Source organism: Thunnus albacares, chromosome 1, assembly GCF_914725855.1.
Source record: "Thunnus albacares chromosome 1, fThuAlb1.1, whole genome shotgun sequence".
In the NCBI taxonomy this organism is placed as follows: Eukaryota; Metazoa; Chordata; class Actinopteri; order Scombriformes; family Scombridae; genus Thunnus; species Thunnus albacares.
The window spans coordinates 2,319,552-2,342,219 of NC_058106.1; the positions used below are offsets into that span (position 1 = coordinate 2,319,552).

General features: G+C 39.2%; 1 protein-coding gene across 2 annotated transcripts in view; it reads left to right on the forward strand.

Moving 5' to 3' along the window:
- The window catches only part of LOC122980001 (cell migration inducing hyaluronidase 1), a 220,264-nt gene that overhangs the window by 85,729 nt on the left and 111,867 nt on the right, over positions 1–22,668 (forward strand). For both annotated transcript variants that reach the window (XM_044347700.1, XM_044347778.1), the window contains exon 2: positions 15,276–15,448. In XM_044347700.1, the coding sequence (XP_044203635.1) occupies positions 15,394–15,448 (55 nt within the window). In that variant the 5' untranslated portion in view covers positions 15,276–15,393. The remainder of the gene's footprint in view (positions 1–15,275; positions 15,449–22,668) is intronic.

The window sequence follows — 22,668 nt, forward strand, 5'->3', positions numbered from 1 at the left end:
GCATCACTGGCACGGTTTTCCAAGGCAGTGACATTTGGGCCGGCGATATGACTTCTGTTGAGTCCTTGTGATTTTGTAGCTGAATGTTGAATAAAATGAATCTGGGTACACTAACTTCTTTAACTAGGCTTGTCAAATAGTTGCAGTTAAATTGGCCGGACAACATAAGAGTTTCCTGAGCTCAGTTTAGGACCAGCTTGCTGAAAAAGTCCGTCAGACCTTTTTTATCAGCTAGCCAAAAAAGGCAGAGTTTTGGGCATGTTTTGGGCATGGAGAACGCGTTTCATGCCACAACCTCTAATGCATATTAATCACTTAGTTCTCAAGAGAAAACGTGGTGAGGACTTAAAATGGCAGCTCCTCCTCTGTAACTAATTTCTCCTGACCCTTAATGAAATCATTTTTGAGTTTTATGTGCAAAGTATTCAGTAAAACACATGGTCTAACAATATTTCAGCATAAATTTGTAACTAACCAGCTGTTAAGATGATTTTCCACACTGCTAACAGCTGCACAGAGTTCAACAAACCCAATTTGATCTTACAATGAAAATTAATAATGCAGACACAACATATTTGTTTACTTAGTTGTTAGAGGGATTTCACTATCCATAGTCAATAGATGGCAGTGTGGAATAAAGAATAAGGCACATAAAACATATTGTGATATGCACACATACTAACATACCATATTAATTGTCTTCAGACAAAAACTACACTTCAGAGTCCAGTCATCTGTTCTCTTTGATCTGACTGCATCCGGCAGCAGCGCAGCCATGTGTTACACTGGTGTGTTTGCTTCTACTGACTTGAGCTATTGTTAGACCATGTGTTTTACTGAATACTTTGCACATACTTTGCACATAAAACTTAAAAATTATTTCATTAAGGTAAAGGAGATATGAGCCACCATTGAACTCCAGCTAAAATAACCAAAGAAGTCATTTAGTGTCTTTGCATCCTGCTGTTACTTCTTTATCTTGTCAGAACATCTATCTCTCTGGAGTTTGAGAGCTCAGCAACTGGTCTGGTCAGCGCCGTTCTGTCAACCCCACTGGTATGATGAAAGGGCCAGTACAGAAAATGTACTGTATATGACAAACCACAAACTGTGTGTCTCTAATGATGCATACATACAGTAGCTGTATGTATCTTCCTGTACATTTGTTCTTGGCTCTGTGCATAGTAGAAAGTATCATAAAGCTACTGGAAACCAAAGTCAAATTCCATGTATACTTAAACATACTCAGCCAATATAGTTGATTCTGACCCTGTAGTTATAAGATTTAAATTAAAGAAGAGATGTGTAGTAATGCTTTAACAGTAGAGATTCATGAATATCATGATCATATTATGATTTTCTTCTCAGTAAGAGTCCATCTATGTGATACATAAAGCGAGGATGAGAATGCAGTTCATCATTAGTGATAAAATGTAATGCACTGTGATTAACAGGGTTTAACTGCTTGAAAGATGAGGTGGGAGCGTACATTACATAATGCCTTCATAATCAAGCATAGACTATAACAGTTGACTGAGCAATATTTTTACAGTTGTAGAAAAGACAAACAGACATTATTCATATACAGAAGACCTAGTTTGATGTTTAGAACTTGGATTAGATGTTGAATGACAATCTACTGAAGTTGTATGATCAGCAATATCGCTACCGTTTATAGTTTAAAACTAGAGTAGTCAGATATATTACATGAAGAACCTGTAAAAAAGTAAGCATGTGCTAATTATTGACATGTGGTAAAGGGGTTTATCATTTTTATCATTTAATGACAGCTACATTTTTCCAACATTTAACTTTTTTTCATCTATCCAATTTGTCCCCCAAACTTTATAAAATAACATGTCACACAGAACATGGATGACATCACAACCAAAATCAGACATCCCTTTCATTGTTATAGTATATAAAATATGATATACATTGGTAGTAGTAAGTATGTATAAGTAATTAAGTATAAAATCTAAACTGTACAATAGTTGAATTACTTTTTATTATTATTTACTTAAACATACTGCCAGGCAAATTTGTGAAATATGGCCTTTTGTTTTCTGTTTGCCCAAGGCTAGACTTTGTGTATTTTGTAGTGTGTGTGTGTGTGTGTGTGTGTGTGTGTGTGTGTGTGTGTGTGTGTGTGTGTGTCTGTGTGTGTGTGTGTGTGTGTGTGTGTGTGTGTGTGTGTGTGTGTGTGTGTGTCTCTTGAAAAGTAGTCTGGATTTGGTTGCAGGAAAATAACATTTGGCCACATACTGAATGTGCTGTCCTCAACCTGATCCAGGTACACTTAACAAGGTTAGCATGAGCATGAAGACATGCGGTGAGACCCAGATGAAAGCACTCTGTCACACAAGAATGCACACACACGCGCACACACACATGCACACACACACACACATACACACACACAAAATTACATGCAGGGTTACCACTGGAGGCACTGGTTGTCATGCTGGTTGCTTTTACACACGGAACAATATACACACATGTATGTAGTATGCCTGCATGCACACACACACACACACACACACACACGCTTGCACCACCTCCAAATACCTGTTCGCATGTGTGTTCAGACAGGTCTGTCATCAGAACTGGCTGACTGGCTGCTGAGTGAATCATATTATCCATTGTCACTGCAGGCTTCAGGATATTGTTAATGATATACATATCTTTAGCACTGTGGCCACAGCTGCTATGAGTGTGTCTGTGTTTCAGGGCTGACCCATGCTTCTTTGGGGCCCTAGCCAGAATTTGACCCCCACCCCATCAACTAACATTAGCAGTAAGTGTGTCCAACTTTTGACTGGTACTGTACTGGTTCATTATCAACAGAAAGAAAAATAACAAGAGAAATAGAATTAAGATTGAAAGTTGCACATGGATGAGTAGACTGGAGCACGTAGGATGAAGTGTTTGTAGACAGCAACAGCTAATAAATATAAGATGCTGCACTTCAAGTTTGGGGGAAGTGAGTATATCAGTCATGTGTACTTGTCTATTCATCTAGTCATTCTTGACAGCAACAGTTTGTAAAACAATCTTAACTCAACATCCACTTACTAAATTAAATAACTTTTAAGACAACATGGATGCAAAGTCTTTAAAGTGCTCAGAATAATGGAAAGTTTGAAGATCTTCAATGCAATAGCAACTGAGAAAAAATTAATTTGCTGATGAAGACCATGTGATACAGTCAACAGCTGCAGACCAGGAGATTAAGTGGACCTTGGGTTCAGATTGTTTTGTCGATGATGAATCTTACTTTCTACACTACCCTTGCTTACAATCATATTTAGTTTTCTAAATTTGTTTCATACTGGATGTATTTACATCTTTACCACAAAGACCACTGACCTCTTCACTGACCTATCTTTGGCTGGACCGGTCACAGACCAGCCCTATAATCCTGAATGTCTGTCACCGACTGACTGACCCAACACTGGGCGACCGGCCCAGTGTTGGAGTTTCCTCATTGGCCATTGCTCTTTCAAAATGAATCGGCGTGTATCTATTACATCCTCAGGGGGCGTTTACAATGGAGCACAGCTCACTCTCAGCAGGACTGAGAATGAGCGCGGTCCCGAAATAAGTTTTAAAAAAACACATTTCCTGACCGAAGCATCTCACACAGAGGCTCCCATGCTGACAGGAGCACCAACCCGCAGATACAAAGAGATATGACAGATCTATTTTGGTAGCCTGCACAGCAGCTAGCAGCTAGTTAGCATGGCTAACATCATTAGCATAGCCATGCCATTCTGTGTGTAGCCCATAGACTGTATAAAAATAAGGTGTAGCCACAGTGTTTATAGTTTAACAGCACAAAAACTGAGTACAAATGAGTACTTTGACTTCCAACTTGCCTGTAATGACATTTTTAGCATAGTAAAAAATAAACCCAGTGCTCACTAGTGGAAAAATTATGTAACGGAAACACTGTTTCTAAATGATCTCAAACATATCTTTGGGATTTCTGTTCTCCCATTGCTTGTAACATATTAGCTGACATATATGCTTATACAGACACATCTGTGATAAGATAATATCAGCTTATGTATCAGCGGAGCTCGGAGCTCTTTTGCACCTTGCTCAGGAATAGAAATATTTATCCAACACCTGAGAGACCAGAGATGAATCTCAGGCATCGGTGCTTCCAGCTTGTTCAGCCATGAGTGAAACACAGTTGGCAGTGTTTCATGAGAGGGAAGCCGGTGAGGGATCATGTTCTTATTGCTGCAGCAGAGACTCCTGCTGGTTGTTAGGCAGCTTTTTTGGAGGATATAGTGTGTAATTATATGTAGGTTACACCCTTCTGGTGAAGCTTATTGGCAGGTGAAATAAGGTGGACCACTGCGAGCCACAGAGATAGTATCTACATGTCATCAGATAGGATTTCTGACTTCCAACTTCAAGTGGAATGCAGTATAAGCTTATCAAAATCTTCAGCAGTGGTGTGTTATTCCTGAGGCAGCAATGGGATTGGCTTCCTGTAGACGAGACAGAGATCAAAACATTTATTCAGACAAAAATGTACTTGGAAAAAGTAAGTGTGTATGTGGTGTCAGCAGATTTTATTCACCTCCATATGGCCGGTGTTTAGCTAGTCCTCAGCCAGAGCTGCTGTTAATGCTACTAACAGAGCTCCACCCAACACTTTGTTCTCCCCCAGAGGTATATTATTACATGCTATTCATGGACTCAGTGCTGCTTCGGCAAGAGATTAATTGTAAGTTTTTGTTACCGTGTCCTCCACCCTTAGTTAACTTGCTGGCAAATGTATGTGTGTGTGTGTGTCACTGTATGTGTGGCAGGCAGTGTAGTTCAGCAAGGAAAGTAGCAATTTCTCTCAGAAGTTCATTTTTAGGATGTGTGTTAGGGAGTGTTGTCAGAGCAGTGCCAGCTTGTGTTCAAAATTTCACAGTCACTCTGAGCTCATAAAACGTCCAATAACCAGCAGGGCTTGGAAGCCACATGAACACATAAGCTACCGTATGGCTTCAGCTCTGTGAATGTGGAAGAGTGAATGAATGTGAATGTTGAAATGGACCTCACAATGTTTCTTTACACCAAAGTTATACTGAAGAATTACACATGACACAAACAGAGATTTCCTACCTGAGTGTGTGTGTGTTGGAGTAGTCTCTCAGTCAGGTAGCTTGAGGGCTGAAGGTGAAAGACTGAGGATGTGAATGGGAGGTTATCTGTCCCTGCTGGCAGTATGAACCCCCTGCTGTGGAGAGCAGATATTCATCCACAGGAAAGCCAATGTCATGATTAAAGGCTGTTATCCTAAGCCCAGTCTATTCTATTGTCAGCCATATCCAGCCCAGAAGCAATTGCTGAATGGCCCAGCAAGCTTAAATTAAACAATAGTAAGTAATAGCAATGTTATCATGTAGCCTAAATAGTTACAGCATTGTGGCCGTGGTCTAAAATCTGTAAGCACTCAGGAAACAAAACCAGCGTGAGTAACATATGCCGCCTGTCACTACAGGAGTCAACCGGGGATGTGAGTCACGCAAGTGCAGGTGAATCTGCCATCTTGGATAGCTAGGTATGGTGACGTCAATGTACGTCCACTAAAAGTGCTTGTTTTTTCCACTGAAATAAAGAGTTGTAGGTAAAAGAGTTGACTTGTTGCAGGAAGACAACAGTGGAAACCTAAGTGAGAGTATGGGAGAGGAGTGTCAGGAAGAGTTTGTTGTGTTGGAGTACAGAATTCTGTTTGGGTCAGATATGTAACCAAAAATATTTTTCCTATTTAAAAAGTGAAACAATAAACATTGCTTTTTTTTTTTTTACTACATTCATTTGCATTTATTTAAAATTTGTCATTACCAAAAGCTTAAAAAAAAGGTTTTTAAATAGGCTGCTGAAAATGTCTGGCCCATTTACATTTCCAGGTTTTATAATCTGGCCCAATTGAATTTGTAATTGAATAGCTCTGTCCTAAGCTCTTCAGACTGTGGTCATGTCCTTGCTCATTGCTCATGCATGTAAATTTAAAAACTTGTGTGTCAAAAACCTTTCCATCCACACTGAAACACAAGAATAATACAAAAAGGATTCAACACCTTTTTCCTTCTCTTTTAGTTGGCATAAGAAGTAAATCATGCATTGCTTCCAGCATGAAGTGTTAGGGAGTGTGCTGCTTAGACTGACTTGGCTAGAGATAACAGATCATCCATTCTGCCTGGACTCTTATGATCACTTACTTGAGACTTCAGTACAGTTTAAAACACAATACAGGTGTTGACATTGACTCATCTTTCTGGCTGTGGTTTCAGAGTACTAACTGTAGCTAACAGTAACTGCTGGGCTGCTGAATTGAGACTTTTCAGTCTTTCATTTAAATATAATTTATACTCATGTCAGTGATAACACATAGACTGTGTTATCTTAGTCTGTTACTGCAAAGTATTTTATAGAGATATTTTTACTATACTTTTGTTTACTATGATAGAACATTAAGAAAACCAGTAAATAATCACAGCTGGAAGCAATGGATTTTGGGCAATGTACTCAAAAATAACAGAAAAAAACCCAATTAAATAGTTGATCATTTTTTTGTTGACTGACGAATTGATCAACTACAATATTGTCTTAAACTATAAATAAAAAGTAAAAATAATATTAAACAAATGTTACAAATACCTTCTGGTGACTAGCTAGTGAAAACTCTCTGGGGATGGAGGCAGGGTCATGTGCTATGGAGGCTGCTGACCTGAGTACGTGTAAAATCCTGGTCATGGCCCCAGAAATAATCAAGGTGGGAAGGCCAGACCAGAAAAAAAGATCTAACTGTATGTATCTCAATCACTAACCACAAACTTTGACCTGGCTGACTGTCTTACTGACTGTCCGTCTTGCCAGCTGGCAGCTCCATATCATGTTGACAGGCCTACTGAGGAAAAGTGGCTGCGTGGTCTACTGACTGGCTGCCAGCGCTGCGGTATCACTGCTCAGTAAAAATCATTTGAACACTTAGAATTCAAGAAAGTCAAGACAGAACAAGCTTTTATTATTAATAATGCATGAATGCTTCTCTTAAGTGGCTCCTGCCAGTACTCACGTGTGTGATCTGTGTGTGACAGCAAGAGTGCATTCGATTAGCAGATGAAATACTTCACACTCTTTTTGAACACGAGCTTGTGGACACTCCTCGGTGTCATCTGTGCTGGACTACGCATCCTTGGCTTTTCTGTCACGAATTGATTCACATGACAATAAGAGAAATAAAGCAGCCACCTCATGAAACGGTCAAACAATGTGGTGAGGGTGGAGTTTTGGTCATGGGTAAATAAGAAAAACCTTAGCTAAAATAAAAAAATATCCTTCCCGACACAAAAACATTTTGGCATGAGTGCAGAATGGAACCTGTTAGTGTTGAAATCAGATGCATCTGTTCATCCACCACCCAAAGCTACACAGCCTGACTTTCCTCCAGCCTGGTTCAATGTGAAACTTGTGCTGATTCTTGTTATGAATCCTTTACGTAATCCTCTCCTGGGTGGGAAACATATTTCTCACATGCATGGAACATCAATGGCTATGTTTAAATGCACACCAGTAATGCAGTCATAATACGATTAAAGCAGTAACACTAATAAGGTGGCGCCCATGCAGACATTGTACTTTGATTAATACAATTCTACTCTTTGTTGCAGTAAGCAAAACTGCAGTAATGGACATCCAACTATTAGAGTTTTCACTGCATTTGCAGAAAACACATTAATCCAACTGCCTGATGATGCATGCCAAAGATATTTTGTTGATAGGATTCTCCACTCCTTTATGAACTCTCTAGGCTATCGACAAACGCCCTGTGCTCCAGGCAGTAGTAATGGTTAGGAAGAGTAGTTGCTACCTTGGTAGTGTCTAATGGGAATCCAAATAAATAAATATGAAATTACAGAGTGGCAAATCTTTCTTTGAGAAAACCTCAAAGATTAGAAAGATAGAGGTTTGAGATATAGCGACATAGTGTGATGATGAAGGGGCATCTTCTGCCAAGAAAAGAGCAAGAGCCCCAAAACAACATATATTTACATTCAAGTTACAGAAGCCCTCTGGTGGTGGTAGTAATGATGACGGGAGCAAAGGAGGACAGGGTTTTCCCTGGATTTTTTTTGAGACAAAGATGGCAAAGGCTGGAGAACATACATGCGTGTACACGGTTTGTGCGCATACATTTAGAATGTTGTGCCCTCAAGTGAAAAAAATTATGATTTGACAGACAAAAGTGTCCGTAGGGATTTAAATTCTATACCAAAATGGAACAAAAAGATGAAAAATAAAGGTTGTAACAAATGAAAGTGTTGATATTGCAGTCCTGGGATGATATGCTTATCTTCTGATTCAGTACTATCACAATACTTGGGTGCCAATTCGGAACTATTTTCAGTCTCTTGCTCCACTGTGTGCCAAACCATTGACTGGTGTCCTTACTCCACTGAATTACAACATGAAAAATAACTGGTCACAGCCTTTTTATTTTAAAAAGTTTACTGCATTAATTAATTAATTAAATAATCTAAAAGAATCTTACAGTCTCCTGCCTGTATGAGAATAACAAACTGAGGGGAAGGCGGTTATTAATTGTGTTATTAACGGGCTTGTTGGCCATTAATGGGACTCCACAGCTAGGAAATAGGAATTTGAATGACTAGCAAAGGAGTTGACCGACAGGCATCCACTTATCAATTTTATGTCCTCTATCTGGGTTGTGATGGTAACAAGCAAAGTACAGTAGCCTTTACATCCGTCTTCCTAGCCATGTCCTCCAGGGAGATCCTAAGACATCCCATGACCCCAGAGCAGACAGGATATGTAATCCCCCTGAGTGTGTTCTGGGTCTTCCCCCGGGGTCTCCTCCCAGTTGGACATGTCTGGAATACCTCCAAAAGGTACAACTTCCAAGCACAGATATTGTAGATGGTGAAAATTTGAAAAACCTTGACACTGGATATAATCTGGGGATTTGCAAAATCATCCAATTGACATTGTAAATATGACTGAGAGGTGTTATTAGTGCACACTGTCATACAGTCACTCCTCAAAGGCATTCATGGTGTTGCACTCAGTTGTATACACAAAAAATGGTGGACATAGTTGTGTGAAGAACAGCCACTTGCTGCGTAAAATTGGCCCGATTGTGAGTTTGTATGTTTTGGAAAGTTACAAAACCTGTCTGACCCAGACAGATGCTGCTTTAAAGGCTGTTAGAAAATGCAAAAAGCACTTGCTTGAAACACACTGAAGCCTTAAGCTTCCAATCAGTTGTGGAAGTCCTAGGATGGAAGGGCTAGAGGCTATCACAGATCATACTTTCCTCTTGCCCCTCATGATGTTTTAATTTGTTTTCCGTTGTTCTGTTTCCTTTGTAGAATATTAAGCCGTAGTCAGCACCCAGACCCTCAGGGGTGGTTCTGGCCTTTTGTGGGTTTTGCTACCTACCCAAAACCTCTCCCAGGTATCTGTTTAACTGATGGACATCAGTGCAAATTTGCAGCTGTAGAGAGAAGCTTCTGAGGGACTCAAATCTGGATATCTCAATGGACTAAAATGATTTTAAGTTTAAAGTTTAATGTAATCAACATTTGGCCAGGTAATATTTTGATTATTAGTGGTCCTTTTCAGGTTTCCATGATTAAATGAGCAGTGTTTTACAATAGTGATCAAAGGTGTAGTATATTCCTCTGAGGCAGCATTGCAGACTGTGAGTCAGGAACACATGCACCAAACCAGTTTTCACTGCCAAGTCAGGAGCCTTTTGGTCCTGAGAAGGAAACATGTGAGCCCTCTCATGAGACAATCCCACTCATTATGCATCAATGGGAATACAAACATGCGTACTTTGAACAGCCCCGTAATCACTCTCACACTCCACACACTTCCACACCAACAGATGTGCTGATCACTCTAGTTCCTCAAGGAATTTAGAGAATCTAGATCCTGCAGTCGCTTAAATACATACAGTCTAACAATCACTGCAGTGAAGGTTCAAAGTGTTCCACAATAAATGCAGCAAAGCGTTTCTTATTTGAACAGCTTTTTATACATAGAATCACCCTAAAGATATATCCACCAATGACTTGACTTTGATGGCACAAAACAAATGTGATATCTGAATTTGTTCTTATTCTTTCAGGATCACCATGCAGGATGTTGCCATGTCTTTGCCATGTTGAGGTGCTGACGATGACAAGTCTTCTAACTGCGTCCTATTTGCTTCTTTCCTTCATTAGGAAACTGGAGAAATGGAACATTTACTCATATTCTTGTGTATTTAGATTTGTCAGCTGGTAGCATAGTTTTCAACTGAATAAACACTGATGCACAAGTTTGTTCTGCTATCTCTTGTCTTGTGTTCACAGAATGCACAGTTATGACAGTGTTTTTTTTATAACATGGCAGTGTTTTTAACAACTGAACAGAAAGGTGTGTCTTTCTTATTTAATCTGACACTAGATTTCAAGGACAGATGCATTTCCAGTCTGCCTAACACAAATCTGGTGGATCAGATATGCTTAAAATTTAACCCAGTGGCAAGAATGAGCTGAGGACCCCATTTGATCCCCCCGGTCTTCACACTGTCTGTGGAGAGCAGTACACACAGTAGAATACAAATGAATACAAATCATCTTAACCCTTTAATAGCCACCCTTTTTATAGAATTTTTGCCTATTTGGCACACCGAAATGGAAAAGCTTATAACAGAAGAACTGTAAGGCCACGACTTCATTTGACAAGTGACATCTTCTAGTTTTTGGAAATATACCTTCTACATCTTATCAACCTGTATATTAATCCAGACCTCTAGGCCTAACCTTATGGGAGCTAGAGAGTTTTTAGTTTGTGGTGTCACTGGTGTCCCCAAACCTCTCCAATCATCTCCAATTGGCCACATTGTGCCAATTGCTTTTACTCATTACTGCGTGATGCTACTGCTTACAACTGGCTTAAGCGGGTCGCTGGTGACCTGGTGGATGTTAAGAGGTTAATTATATTTTGCCAAGAGCCCCAGAGACCTACTACTCCTATCCCGGAATATTGCCTTGCCCTGGGTTTGCTTTATATTGGTTATGTTTTGGTTATTTGATTAAATGCAGCTTTATTTGGGAATACGCATAACCAAAATAACAACCACATTTAGGCTCCTCTACATAGCCATTTCAGGTGGTTTTAGTGGTACATATTCCTAAACAAATGTTCTATTAATCATATAAAATTTTTATGATTATTATTATTTAATTTATTCTATATTAATAATGTATGAATAATTATTAATTAATCATGATAAAGCCAAAATGGTGTAGACCTGGCGCTTTAGGGCCCCCTGGGGGTCTGGGGACCTGATGCAATTGCCACTTTGCCTGGAAGGTAATCCAGCCTGGCATACAGTTGTCTATGTCAGCCACAACTGCAAACTGGAGTGTACTCTTTCTGATTTAGTATCTACATCAGCTATGTATGGAGTAGTGCTGTGACTGAACAGAACCAGTGTAGACACCGGCGGGGATCTGCAGCTGTGGTGTGTTTTTGCTCGTGTGAGTCACATATCTTATAATAACCTCAAATTTCTTGCTCAAGTTGAAAACTTTTCAACTTGTGCACATGTATCCTAACCTGACAATCTGCTGCTGAAAAACCTGCATCCATTCGGTTCTGTTTGCATCTCCTACCTCTAAAGCAAATTTCACTGTGCTGTAGCAGCACTCACCACATTTTCTATGGACTGGAGGAGAATGATTACAGAATGCAGCTTCTCACATACTTTGATGTCAGGTATCCACAGTCGTCTTAATTTAATTTGATCTGATTCAGTTTCAAGGACTCTATAATTTGTTGTTGAGTTAGTTTGTCTATGCTGTTCATGGAGTAGCCAAATAATGGTGCTATGTAAAACATATAATGAGAGCAATCATCTCAGTGGGATTACTTCTAATGAATGAAAGTATTGTGTAATTAAACTACTTCCCATTTTCACTCACCGTGATTTCCACACGGCAATTAAATCATTAAATCTGTAGTACCTACAACTGTGAGAAGTCACATATAAGCTAAAATGGACACTTTGCTAGCAAAAAGGAATGGAATGTCTCACTTTCCTTTGTTGCAGATTAGGGAATAATCTGCTGCCAGACAAGATAATCATACGATTCCAATATGCTGAGGAGATTACCTGGGAGAAATGTTTACCAGTGATTACTATACAGTGACCTGCGTGTGTACACACTTTCCAGATTGACTGCAGAGCATATGCACACATTGCATCCATAAACAGCAGACAGTTGGACAGAGATAAGTGTGTTGGCAAGAATTACAGAGAGACAAGCAGCATTAGCAGCACAAAGTATAGCAAACAAACAGAATGAAAAATAACAGTGTGCCAGGCTCATTAATGTGTGAACAGTGTATGTGTACATGCATGGTACTGTAAATAGGCCAGCATACTATAGCTGACTGCACCAAGAAACTCCCACAAACTCTGTCACCCCAAGTCAAACAGCGAGCTAATTGCATGATAAAATAAATGATGATTAATTATTATAGAGTTCCTTTATGCCCACAGCCTCTCACTGAGCTCTCCACATGGCAGCATGAGCTAATTAAATCTAATCAAAGCTAATGTTGGATGCTGCACAGTTTACAGCGATTCAGCCAATTTTCTGGAGGTCATGCAGTGGTAAGAGAATCTCCACAAGGCAGAACTACCTTTAGATGAATTAATCTGCTGTAAACATCGTTTGTCATTACAGTAAATGAGTAATTAGAAATGCAAAATGTCACAGCATATTTTACAGATTTATTTATGAAGCTGTGGTAAGAAGAACTTCCAGGCGCTGCTGCTAGCGTGGCAGCCAGACAGTGACTGTCCAGACTCCTCACTCATGATGGCTTCTCTGAAAAGCAGCCTATTTAAAAACCAGGTTGTGGTCTGGGCCACTTGGATTCTATATGAATATATAGTACTGTGGTGACATAATTGCAGATGCACATGCATTTGGGTTGTTTGTCCAAAAAGGTCTGATGATCAGTGTTTCCCATGCTCAGCATGTTTGTGTGCACATTAATGCATGACATTGTCTTCTAGTGAATTCTAGTGAATGTTTTGAGCAGCTTTAGAAAAACCTCAACCTTATCAATGACTGCAGGGCTGTAGTCAAGACCACTTAGTTAAGTCAGAGATGAATCCAAGTCAGAGCAGTTTTGAGATTGATTTCAAATGGGGTCGATTCCATGTCAAGACCACGTCCAAAAAAAAAAACAATAGTGCCCATTCTATTAGGGGTGTGCCCGAATACAAATACATTATTCAGCAAAGCACAAATAGTGGGTTTTTTTTTTTTTTTTTTTTTTGGTTTTTTACAAATATTTGTTTTTATACAAATATTTAAAGAATTATTTGTTTTCGGGGGGAAAAAAACCATGTCAAATACCAACTTGCAGGTTGGTTACATCACTATCTCAGTCTCTCTCCTCTGCTACACTGTTACATCTATCAGCAGGTCTCAACGAGGGGAGTCACAGCCACCTGCTACATGACGCACATTTCCTCATATGGACATCAGTCCTGGTGTTGGGGGTGTTCCCCTTAGATAAAGCTGAGCTACTGACACACTTCCTACTCCATAACCTGTTGTTCCCCTTCTCCTTTCCACAAAGTTAGGTTTCAAAAATAGGCTATAAATGAAAAGCGCAAAGCAATAATTGCCTTTGAAGTTCTTCCCTACATGTTACACGCTGTACTGTCTCTGTGTTGGTGTACAAATAGGCAGAGTTCTGTCTGCAATGAGGCGATGAGTAAAGTTTTAGCTCAGTAGTCAGCACAGTCGTCTATGATCTGGGAGACTCCAGTTTGAGACCTGGTGTGAGGACCTCCTTCATAAGGTAGTTTATTCATGAACACTTATTGTAACACTTTAATTTTCTAAAATTAAAAGCGTAATAAAAACAAAAACAGGATTTTTAAGCATCTTTCCTCTTTTATTCGAATACAAATACAGATGCAAATACAAATACTCTCTGCACATCCCTACATTCTATGTCCTTCATCCTGTTGTCTTCCTGTTTTTCATTGTGAGAGTCACTTAAAAGTTTGAAATGTGATAGCAACAGGAACTTAAATTTGCCTAAAATGTTGCATTATTTGTCATTATAACAGAGAAATAAAATATGTCTATAAGCATATTAAAAACAGAATGTTTTACACAATGGTACAAGTATGAGGGTACAACTATGCATTTTATGCATGTGAGAAAATGTGCATAAAACTACACATCTAAAAGGAGGATGATGGTTGTTGTAAATTCTGGAATGGAACATTAGCATTGCCTGCTCTTGTACATGACAGTGAAGAACAGTGCAGATTATATTAATGAATTCTGTATCTCTGAGACTCACAGCAGAACAGCCTTTTCAGTCTGCAACCTGTGACACTGGGAAGTGCAAAACACACAATTGGACTCCCATTATGTGAACAAAGACTCTAAAATACTGGACAGACAGAGACAAAAGATAGTAGAAAAACATCCTTAGACCAAGACCAGACTCTAGTACCACATCTTTGCCACAGAGTACAGTGCAGAGGCAAAGTGTAGCACAGGATTACATCACCAATGTGCGTCCAAATATGAAAATCAAGAATCGCAAAGACATTTTCTGAAATTTCTGTTTAGCTTTATTCTGCTATCTTATATCTTCTTGCTAAGATCATAGTATACTTTTAGTGTTGTTACTGTTCTGGCAACTCTGAAACAGATGATCCTTTGTCCATCACAGATTGCTTTCAAATTATATGGTTACCAGTAACTAAAGGTAGTTACAGGTCACTGACAAACAAAGTCAAAGTTGAAACTGATTAAACTTTGAAACCCATCGGCATGTCAGAAATGTGCAAAGCATTTCTGCTCCTAATCTTGTGTAGATGGGCTGAGGCCAGATATCAAATAATAGTGCATTTGGATTTCATCTTTTCTTCATATATCAGTGCCGTGCATCTTTAGTAAACCAATATTATGTTGCTATTGTTCAGTCTGCATCTGTACACACAGTAAGGATCTGTTGTCCAAAACTCTTTGAAGATAAAGCTAAACCACACAATTAAAGCTGGTGTTTTGAAAGACTCCTCTAGTGTGCTACATGGCTGTCCAGAAATGTGACAGACCTCCTGCCATGCTTGTACTCCAGGGAGTCTTTAGAATCACCTAGTTGTACATGTCATGCTGACTATTCTGCTTTTCAATTTGATGTTCTAGGTGCTTTGGTTACTTCCTGCTGTGAACTTGGCACTTCCAACTCCGAAGCCCACTGGGAGGTCTGAAGCAACCTTTGAAGGCCTCTGGTGTGAAGTTGGTCAGCAGCAGGCTTAGAGAGATGAAGACATGTGTCCTGTTTCTGGCAGCTCTGCTGCTCCCCAGCATCCAAGCAGGTGAGTTAGGAACAGTGTTTTTATTACTGATCTTTATTTTCACAGAAATGGTGGACTGAGGACACTTGTTTTGCTATTTTACACTGACATCAAATACAATTATTGTCAATACAGCCAGTTCATCAGTCAGTTATTAGATTCTACCACCCTATACATCACTGTAATATCAAACTGATTCTCATTATTCAATGTACAGATTTCAGGATGTTGTTTGTGAAATGAATGAAAAAGAATGCAGCTAAATCAGACATGAATGATATGGGTCAGGTGATTGATAAAACTGAACCTCGGAATTATGTAACCTTGACAAATCTAATATTTTTGAGGTAAATGAGATTGGAAAGAATACTGTCACTTTCAAACATACGTGATTTTAAAGTCAGTCACCTTGTCACGTCCCTGGGAATGTACAGTGACATCTGCCAGACAAAGAGCTTCTCTCCAGAGACTGATAGTGAAGTCGAAGGTCTGTTTCAGAATATAGTACATACAGTTTCTCCTCAAGAATCCAGCTTGTCAGGTCAGTGTGCCTGTTTGATTGACAGCTTAGTGTTCAGTCTTACAGCCCCCGTTAAAAAGCTCTGATCTTTAATAGGATTTATTGATAACAATAAAAAGACAAACATCATGGTGGTGCTGTCCTTTAATGGATGTTTGTACTGTGTGACTGAGTGGATGTGGACCACTAAGATAAGGCTGATGGCTGCATTCTGCTTCCTTCCTCTCTCCAGTCAGCTCTCTATTGCCTGTCACACTTTATCCTGGCTTGTTATTTTCTGTCTGACATTATTTTAGTCAGAAATCTGCAGTGGAGTGTACTCAAATGTAGCGCATGTAGCATCTGCTCCAATATGTAAACAAACAGTAGCTGTTGAGAACCATGATGGATTAGTCCCACAAACACCCTGAATGCATCACAACCCTGTAGCCTTCAGAGAGACTGAGATTACTTTTACGTGGAGTACATAATATATTCATATGTGTATGACACTCTGTCAGAAACATATATGAAATGCAAAATAAGGGTGGGAAGATTTTATTGATATCACTGCCATTATTGATTCTGCTTATCAGTTTGATTCTTTATCGATTCCCTTACCGATTCCTGATCAATTTTCTGTGGAAAAAAAGCGTGCCTACACAGGGTTTCAGTATCAATGCAACTGTTTTAATATCTCCACTGTTTATCAATAACCTTGCATGCTGATGGATATATGAAACATAACTTATAGATAAGATACATGCAACCAAAGTCACTGCATTAATTAATGAATTCATTAATCGTTGTCCAAAGCTCTGAACAGGCGCAGGGTTTTTGAGGTGAAACAGACAGAGCATTGAGTTATTTTCTTCTTATTTTCTGTTCTCTTTTCTTTTTCTCACCTCAGAGTTAGTTTAGGCTGTTTAATGCTGCGGTGTGTGTTGGCCAGCGGTCTCATTTGTTACTGCTGATCGCTGTCAGTGTAGAAAGTTCACACTATAGGTCATGTTCTTCTCGCAAAGGTGATTATCCGCATGCAAAGTAGCTATTAAAGGGTTGATTAACCCAAATTACAATAAAAACAGCATGAAAGCTTATATTTAACCTTGGAAACTTGGACAAATCTTAACTTAATGTCCACTAACTAGCCTTTTCCAGAGCTTTTCACCACATCTCATGGTCTCATCTCATGGAATACTGTGAGATGCCGTTGAAAAGGTTAGTAAGTGAACATGGATTTGGACTTTTTTGTCAAAAACATATTTACTTACCTATGTAACGGAGGTGAATGGCGTTTAGTTTGTGGTGCTCAGAGCCTTGACACTCAAGGAATTCATCATCAGTGTCTGTTTGCAGAAGCAGTGTCCCAGTTATTCTGGATAATCCACAGAACACACTGTTTTCAGAGGGACTGTTTCTTTGGTTAAAAGTAGTTCCAGTGAAAACTAATCAGTAAGTAATCACTAATCACTGATCTTCCATGCTGTGAGCACCACAAGCCCATTTCCGTTCCAATACTGTCTCCTAAAAATTAATTAAAACTGTCAATTTGCAACAGCAAATACATTTCGAAACAAACATCATGCCGCCCAAATTACGTTCACTGATGACATATTTTATTTGTTTTCCCACAATATCCACTCATATAAAGCATGATTAACATTCTTAAGCTCTGTTCAGACAGAACACAAAGCAAATTTTTGCCTCGAGTTACTAGTGTGAGTTTGACTACTGGACCATTTGTGTTTGTTTGCCCCAAACAGCCAAAATACATTACTGAACATTAGCTGTTAGCTAGCTGGCAACAGACACACCAGCCATGTCTGTAAGAGTGTGTCTGTGTGTTTGTGGTGAGTTCAGCCTCTTTCTGTTATTTCCCTCCAGTCTCTCTCCTTTTTTCCCCCTCTTCTCTCTGTACGTTTATGAGGTAAACACATAAAGCCCCATGATATGTGCAAATTCTTCTCTCAAGCTGAAACATTTTTAACTGGCGACTTTGCATTGACTTTGTATGTAATCACCCTGCGTGAACTCAACTCAAAGCACTTTGTTAGGGTTAAGGAAAGGTGGTGGTCTCGGTTAAATATTAAAAAAGTCAACAGTGACCTGAAGTACACAGGATGTGTTAATATTATCAACATTTAAACAACATGTTTCCCTAACCTGAAACAGAGTCTATTTGTTGCCTAAACCTAACCACACACCAGTGTCTTAAGTAGGAAGGGAACCATTGGCGCTTTGCTACCCCAAAAGAGACCTGAGCACCCTGGATGCAACACAATTCTGAGATGGTGGGAGTCTTGATAAAACTGATAAATAACCATTAGTGTTTCTAATTCTGCCATGAAGAAATACATAAAGTATAATTAAAGTCTAAGGTCCTGTCATCGGTCATTTTAAATGTGTGTGTGTAACTCTGTGCAGCTGTCAGTGATGCATGTATCATGACTGATGGACATGTTCAGGGTTTTTTTATGCACTATGGCTCATGGGCTGCTTTTATGCATAATTATCGTACGTGGATTTGGTGTCAGATCACCAATTTTTAAACAACCGGTGCATGCGGTGTTGCTACTGGAGTCAGCCTCCTGACAGCACATTCAGCTCAGCAGCCTCTCTCATCATTTCTGTGATGCGTTAAAGCTGAATATTCCCTCTGTCTATCAGCATGCAGTGAAGACTTTGCTGCCCTTCCCCACGACACCGCATTGTGAAACAAGTTTCTCCACAAACACCCTCACATAGCATTTTTTCCACAATGACATATTAGTCACAACAGGCCTGAATTTCCAACTAAGTGATTAGCTCAGTTAGTTAAGTGGGGTTTTTTTTTTTCTCTTTGTAATATTTGGTATTAGATACAGTCTCTTTCTCTCGTCCTCCTGAAGCTGTCCATGGCTCTGCAACTTGCATGCACTACAAGAACACAGCACTTCCTCCAATGGAAACATTTTGCTACTGAACATAATCCAGGCAGCAACATGTTTCCCTGAAAACACATTTAGCAAAACATATTGGTAGTATATAAACATAATTTCTCTCTGTGTCTGTGTGATACCATGAGCAGAGTCATACTAGCTAACATGATCTCAACACAATCCAGTCTCATATCAAAATGTGTAATAGCTACGTTGGTCCACAACGCAAAACATATTAGTTTTACAACAACGGCTCTAAAATTGTGAGATGCCTACACTTTTTTTTTGGCCTTTTATTTTCTATTGACCTGTGTCCACATCACGTGACTGACAACTTTCTGTCTGTAAAAACAAACCAAAAAAAAAAAGCTGACATTCCTTTTATTCTCAGAGGAAAATGCAATATTTTAAGATAGTTTCAGCATTGAAATGGGTTTTGATTTGAACATTTTCAGTGAGCAATGTGCATTTTATTTTCATAATTTTCATTCAGTGAATGTATATGATGTTTAGTTTGTCAGGCTTTCTATCTTTGCTTTAGTGGTTGTAATGGATGCTGCTGAAACATTGTATTTGTGTTGTGCAGTTATCTGAGCTGTTATGTTCTTTCAAGGGATGAATTGAATCTGAAATCCAGATTTGAAGCTTTGCAATTGGCTGACCGGGGGACCCGCCCAGAAGTTTTTCCCTCACTGTTACCATATCAAGGTTTTCTTTTAATAATGTCTTTAACATTTCTCAACAAAAATTTTTTTAGAGCTGTTATTGTGGAACTAATATGTTTTGCGATGTGGACCAATATAGCTGTTACATATTTTGATGTGAGACTGGGTTGCTCAGCAGTAGACTGTGGTGTTGCAAGCCACACAGCAGCACTTTTACAAACTTCTCTCCTAATTAGCAAATGTATGCATGAAAATAAATACAACTAAAAACATCAATACATTCACTTTTTTTGTAATAAGCTAGCATGACATAAAGCAAAAACAGAAAGAATACAGAGCAAAGAGAATGAACTCCTTCCCAGGGAAAAGTCCAGAAGAGGAAGCAGAGCTACTGTAGTGGAAGTGCATCACATAAAATACAGTTCATAAAATAAAATGTTGCTAATTGGTATACTCCCTGTTAAAGTTACTCTTAAAATTTCCTCCCCAGGCGTAATAGTATTTTAGGGACTGCAGAGATGATCATTTAAAACTAGGACAAATAAAACTGGAACTATTTGCATGACTGCATGTGAGAAAAGAGAAAAAATAGTGTGTTGGGTTTTTTTTTGTTGTTTGTTTTTTTGTAACTTGGATGAATTGACCTGTTAAATTAATCGATATAATAGCTACAATTAAGCTGTAATGTAACATCAGCATCAACGATGTGTTATAAGCATAGAGTAGCAGTGATGCACAGTGTTCACCTGCAGTGTCACCACCATCGGCTTATGGATTCTCTGCTGAGGAGGTGTTGAACAGTACTAATCCCTGAGAGACAGTGCTGACATAGACAGACAGGCAGACAGAGCTGGTGTGAGGGATGCCTTCACTGACCCGAACAGCAGGACTGGTTCACTCAGGAACTTTGTATCCTTTAACCAATGCTTTGGGTCAAACCAAAACCTCTCTGGCATGCACTGAAATTTAAGCAAATATCAGTCAAACTTATGCATATAAACACATTTCAGGCTTATGTGTCATATGGGAAAGCAGAAATCTTCTTCTGGCAGTCTTGCAAACAGCAAGGCCACAACTGATCCTGGCCCTGTTCTGTGTGTTTGTGTGCATTTGAAGAATAGTGCTCAAGGCATTAGAAAAAAGTTCCTCCACTATAAACTTAACACATATCCCTTCTTCTCTCTCAGCGGCTCTTTTTATTGCAGCTTTATTGCGACTGCAAACAGAGGCTTTTAGAGCTGTAAGCAAATCTTTCTAATCACAACCACAAGAGTGTCTCAATCTCAGGCAGATTGGCTTTTTATTTGAGGTTAAGTCACAGGGCCACATCTCAATGAACAAGCTCAAACACAAAGTGACATCATAATAAAGAGCATGATTGGATGAATAATATGAGATTTGAGAATGAATTTTGAATATGAGTTTTCATGTGACTTTATCTTGGTTTTCTCTGGCCAGGTGTAAAACAATAATGATGCTCCTTTATGGGTTTAGAAAAATTGTCTCAACTTTTCTGCTCATAAAACTTTCTAAACCTATAAGTTTTTGCAGAAAAAAAGATGCATAGTCTTCATCTGACAGCAACACCAGGGTCTTTAGGTTTTAGCTGTTTTTAGGTAAAGTTATCTGCTGCACAGAAATAGATGATTGGAATAAATAGAAAAACTGTGTAGTTAGCTTTAGATGCAGGAACAGCCATGAAAACACAAAGACAAGAGCTCAAACCTGATGCTGGGATTAGTCTACATGACATTTGTGTCTGTGGAGATTGCACTACATCAGTTCAGGTGATCAAAATGACTTAAATTCCTGCCATTACTGGGCTTTGAGATGAGGCAGACAGCAGGTTAAACCCTGGCCAAGCTTGCAGTCTTTCATGATCTGCAGGACTTGTAGAAGTAACGGAGCAGGAGGGGTCTGAGACAGACTGCCAGGAGCAGGAGTGTTAACAACAATGAAGAGTCATGAATGAAATTATAGAAATTGTCAAAGTTCGTGAGAAAAGCCAAAAGAATTCTGACATGGTAATTATTTCATCAACATATCACAAGGCTTCCAAGACATAGAATAAGTTGGTTGGGATATAATGACAGTTTTTACCTGACTCCACACATCTGTTGGATCTGATCACTATGAGGCTGATATTGTTTACTTTGATCCTGGCATAAATTTGTTCCAGTAGAATCCCAAATCCCAAAATCCACACTGGCCACACTTTGACTGGCACTTTGACTGGAGAGGAATCATTAAAAAGGAACTGCACACTAAATTACTTTTTTTTGGTACCATACACATAATCACATAGCTGGCTGGCATCCCTTGTTGGCATGGGTCATCTTTCCAGCAATACAGAGATTGTGTGTAAAAACTGCATTTCTGCTCAACATTAGCTTGTATGTGCTTGCTTGGGTTTGAAAGTTCAGTTCAGTTGAATTCTCTGGCCCCTCCCTAATCATGACATCATAGACAAGAGTTCTAATTTTCTATATCAGCTGCAACACCAAGTATAACTAGCAGGCTAACTGTAGCCTCAGTTTGTGCTAAAGTCAGCAGGCTAACATGCTCACTATGACATTAACATGCTAATGTTTAGCAGTTGTAATATTTACCTTGTTCACCAACTTAGTTTAGCATCTTAGCATGCTAACATTTGCTAATAAACACTAAAAACAAAGTACAGCTGAGGCTGATGGGAATATCATTAGTTTTGCAGGTATTCAATCATAAACCAAAGAATTGGACACATAAATAGTTTGACCTGATGATGGTGTCAGATGAAAAGTCAGGGAGTCACTTAAGTTATTACAATTCACCCTGAGAGAACATGAATGTTGGTACAGTTTTTCATGGTAACCCATCCAGTATTTGTTGAGATATTTCTGTCCGAATCAGGGGCCAGATGCATCAAACTCTGTGTAGATTCATGACTAAAACTGTGTGTACTCACTAAGCCAGAAATATGCATACGCATTCTTTTCATCAGATTTATAAAGTCATGTGTGCTCATGGTTCTGTTTTATAAATCTCATCGAGGAACTGGATGCATGTGCATGAGCCTCATTTCCACTCCCACAATTAACCATAAATGGATGAAGACGGCCTGAACCAGCTGTTTTCATATCAATTCACCGCCTGCTCCACCAGTCTGTTCAGCTG